This window comes from Suricata suricatta, chromosome 12 (assembly GCF_006229205.1).
Source record: "Suricata suricatta isolate VVHF042 chromosome 12, meerkat_22Aug2017_6uvM2_HiC, whole genome shotgun sequence".
NCBI classification, from domain to species: Eukaryota; Metazoa; Chordata; class Mammalia; order Carnivora; family Herpestidae; genus Suricata; species Suricata suricatta.
Genome location: NC_043711.1, coordinates 2,196,607 through 2,200,983, shown reverse-complemented (window position 1 = coordinate 2,200,983; position 4,377 = coordinate 2,196,607). Strand labels below are relative to the sequence as shown.

The 4,377-nt window shown below is 63.7% G+C and overlaps 1 protein-coding gene across 1 annotated transcript in view; it reads right to left on the bottom strand.

The window, feature by feature from the left end:
• CELF5 (CUGBP Elav-like family member 5) overlaps positions 1–4,377 on the bottom strand; it is a 43,413-nt gene that overhangs the window by 15,260 nt on the left and 23,776 nt on the right. The window contains exon 4 of the mRNA XM_029916414.1: positions 3,820–4,312. Within this exon, the coding sequence (XP_029772274.1) occupies positions 3,820–4,312 (493 nt within the window). The remainder of the gene's footprint in view (positions 1–3,819; positions 4,313–4,377) is intronic.

Sequence of the window (4,377 nt, the reverse complement as noted above, 5' to 3'; positions counted from 1 at the left end):
GGCGGGCCGCGGGGTGCGGACGGCCGGGCCTCGGCGCCTCGGCTTGCGAGTGGGGGACTGGGGAGGAGGGGACGGACCGCCCGCCTGGCTTGTCTGGACCGGACACGGACCCCTGCCCCGGCCTAGCTGACCCAGGACGGGGGAAGGGGCCTCCCGGGAGGCGGAAGGTCCCAGGCTCCGCCACCCGGCTGGAGCGGCAGGGGCGGGGGGAGGTGGGATGCAGGTACCCAGGCCGCGAGAGTGGGGCGGGAGGTGGAGGGTGCGGGGATGGGGACAGGTTCCCTCCCCTGGGCCCCCCTCCCTCGCTCCCTCCCTCAGCCCATCTATCTCCAGAAGATTATATTTAAATATCTCTTTTGTGCGAGGCAGGAGCTGGGCTCGCCCCTAAGAGGCGGTTTCCATGGCAACAACAATTGCCAGCTTCCGTGGGGTGAATCGGCGTTGCCATGGCAACCCCATCCTCATCTGCCCAAGGTGCTGGGCAGGGGGGAGGAGGTGAGGGCCAGCGGAGGCGCGTGGGAGGGGTGGGGGCGAACAGGAGGCCCGAGCTCAGGTGCCCCTGCACCGCCCACCTCCCTTCACGACCTCAGTCTGCCCCGAGCCCAGAAACTGGTCCCATCTGGTTGAAAAACATCTCCCCTCCTGCCTCCAGCTAGCTGGGTGTGGTACCCAGGTGGGGAGGGCCCAGGGTGTGTGTGTGTGTGTGTGTGTGTGTGTACGTGGTGGGGGAAGGGAGACGTGGTCTGGCCTTTCCCAGGTGGTCAGGGTCCCTCTGAGGAAGTGGCTGGGTGGGTGGCAGGAATTGGGGACACCGGAAGGCCTCTCTGTTTCTGGGCCTCCCAAGACTGAGTTTACACTGAGGCAGCCAATGAGCTCAGAATGGGGAGGGGCTCAGAGAGGGGAGGGGAGGGGGATAGGAGGAGGGGGCGCAGGGATGAGGGTGCAGAGTGAGGGAGGGGACTGGGGGGGAGGGGGCAGTTCAGGGTCTGAGAGAAGGGGAAGGGGAAACCTGGGGTGCATGGTGGGAGAGGGCTCTCTACTCATGGGACTGGGGAGAAAGACCCTTAGAGGTGAAGTCTCGGAAGGCTTAGTGCCTTGACTCACCCACTGTGACCATGGACAGATAACCTCTCCTGACCGTGGTCCGGACACCTGTCAAACCCTGTGAAAGCTGGACTTGCTGGGGAGCTGCACAGGGACAGAGAGGTGGCCTTTGTAAAGCCCCTTCTCCGAATGGCCACGGGGACTGTCTGACCTTGGAGGAAGGAACCCAGAGCGGGGAAGGGTTGCCTGTGTGGGGCTTTCCAGCGGGGTTTTGAAGGATGAGTAGGGGTTTGCCAGAGACACCAGGCTTGGAGGACGCCATCCCTAGACGTGTGGAGAAGCAAATGTCACCCGCTTCCCACATCCCTCGAGTTTGTTCTAAAATAGCCACATTAGCTCCTAGCCATGGCGGGGAAGTTTGGGGGTGGGGATTGCAGCAGGATTTCTTCTGTTGAACATCATTTTCGGTGCTGAATGGGAGGGGGGCAGGAGTGTCCAGAACACGGAGTCCACACTGAAAGCTGGCCCACTCAGGCATGACAGTCCTCCTGCCCAAGGCCCAGAAAGCTAAGAGTAGTTGCCTTGATATCAGTCAGCTAGTGCTCAGTAACAAATCCGCTCAACCATTTCAGTCGTTCATGATTCCACAGGTGAGTGGGCACAGGCGGGGTCGGCTGGGTGGTTCTTCTGCTAGTGTCTCCCCGGGGTCATTCATGCTGTGGCAGCCAGTCCGGGCTTGCCGGGCGAGCTGGGAGCCCACAGGCTGTCTGTCGGGGCCTCTCCGCACCTGAGGTCCCCTGTCCTGTCCTGCCTCAGTTTGTCCGCCTGGCAAAGTGCCGGCTCCAAAAGAGGAAGCCGCAAAGTCTCTGGAGGCCGGAGCTCGGAACTCCCGCCGCTTCCCTTCCACCACACCCCACTCTCCAGAGCAAGTCCCAAGGCCAAGTCCAGATGCAGAGGGTGGGGAAATAGACTCCAGTCTTTGCTGAGAGAAACCACAAGGTCACATCACATAGAGGACCAGAGGCGTTGGGCATCTGGGCAAAGAACATGCTACACTTGGGAAGGCAAGGAGGCCTCCTGCAGCAAGGAATATTGTTACTGGGTTTTGACGGTAAAGGAGGAGCTTTCCAGACGGTGCGAGGGAAGCCCTGTAGACGGGACCGTGTGGCGTTTAGTTTGGCTGCTTCGTTGCTGGAGGCTGGTGGGATGCTGAGAGGCGGGCAGGGTGCCTGGCGGAGCTGACGCAGGCTCGAGCCACGAGGCCGCGCGCCAGCCTTGACCACTGCCTCCCTCTCTCCGCAGATGGCGCGGCCAATCCAGGTGAAGCCTGCGGACAGTGAAAGCCGTGGAGGTAGTCGTCATCTCTCCGTGGCCGCCGGGCTGGGGGCTGGCAGGGCAACCGGGGAAGGAGGGGAAGCTCTGATCAGAAGGATGTAGGGGTCGCCTCTCAGCTCACACACCTAATGGCGGGGGACAGGGGCGGGAGGGGCGGGAGAGCAGGGGGGCTCTCCTCTCTTCCAAACCACAATGCCACCAGCCCAGGAGCCAGGCCCCTAGAGCGTAAAATACACCCCTCCCCGTAGGACACGATAATGGGGGTCCTCTGAGGCAGAGGGGATGGGATCCCTGAGGGGAGTCCCTTTGTGCGTGGGTGTGTGTGAGCACGCGTGTCTTGGCATGCCTGTGTACAGACATGCGTGAGCATGTGCACACGTGCACCTGTGTGCCTGTGGCGCATTTGGTGGCGGTGCCTGCTTGCTTGTGTGCCTGGCCTGTGCCTGGGCACCTGCTCGAGCCTCCAGGCTGGGCGCTGGGTGTGCAGACTGAGGGTCAGGACCGTTGGGGACCTGTGTGGGGGTATGCTCGGCTGTCCTCAGTGGCACCCAAGGCTAGTCATTCTTGGAGATTTTCCTGCCCCCTCCCATCTCAGGTGGATAGGGGCTGAGGGGGAGCAGCCAGCCTTGGGGGTGGCATGGGGGGCAGGGCTGTTAGGACTCCTGTGTTTGTATAGGAGCCTGGTACAGCCCATCGGGGCCGGGCCTGTTTTCACACTCTCCAGCCTGGCTGCTAGTGGAGGTCCGCGGTTAGAGAGGCGGTCTGCATCTGTCCACCTCTTCTCTTCTCTCCCTTTCAGTAATTCTTCCCCTCCTCCTCCTCCCACTCCTCCTTCTCCTCTTCCCCCTCATTCCTTTCTTCCCCCTTCCCCTCCTCCCACTACTCCTCCCCTCCCCCTCCCCCTTCCTGTCTTCTTTTCCTTTTCCCCCTTCTCCTCCTCTTTCCTCTCTCTCTGTTTTACCCTCTCTCCCTCCCTCTCCATACCTCTTTCTCTCTCCTCTTCCTCTCTCCTTCTGTCCCTCTGGTTCCCTCGGTCCTCTTCATGTGTCTCTCTGTCTCTCACTGTCTTTCTCAGTCTCTCCATGGCTCTCTCTCTCACCTGTTTCTTCCCCCCTCAGTCTCTCTGCCTCAGTGACTCTCCTGCCCTCCACCCTCATGAGTGACAGCCGCCAGAGAACAGGTTTCCATAGTAACGCAGCTCACCGTCCCGGGAGCTGAAGCTGCGGCGTTCCTGATTACAGGGGAGCAGCCCAGTTCCCGGAGGGAGCAGGACTCTGGCGCCTCATACGGCAGAGGCTGGCCCAGCCAGGCACCCAGCCCGGCCCCACCAGATGGGGGCCCCAGGCTTCCCGGACACCCGGTCCTGGACACACACGCCCCTGCTCGTTCAACGGACACGGCCCGGCTCCTTCTGAGGGCGCGGGAGCCGTCGGCGCTCACCCCCGGCTAGGGCCTCTAGGGACCCGGGCCAGGCCAGGCAGCTCGCGCGCCAGTGCCGCGTGGGGGCGCTCCGAAGGCAAGGAGGGAGGACCGTCTGTGCCCGAGGGTGGGGCCGTGCAGCGGTGGCCCCGGGGCTCGAAGGCACGACAGGCCGGGAGGGGCGCGCGGCGTGAGCCAAGGCCGCAGACGCGCCGAGCGCGCACGTGGGAGGGGAGGGTGGACGGGCCCGGGGCCGGGTGCTCGTGGCGCTGTCCTCCCACACGCGGGCGGAGCAGGGCCAGCCGTGCCCCCCCTCCCCAGGCCCTGCCGCCTCCATTCGGCTGGAGGGACCGAGAAATTCCCGGAGGCCGGGACTCGGCTGAGGGGGTGTCTCCGCCCGCAGGGGACCGGAAGTTGTTTGTGGGGATGCTGAACAAGCAGCAGTCGGAAGAGGACGTGCTGCGGCTGTTCCAGCCCTTTGGGGTCATCGACGAGTGCACTGTGCTCCGCGGGCCTGACGGCAGCAGCAAAGGTGATCCGCGAGAAGGGACTGGCCTGGGGGCGGGGCCGGCGCGCCGG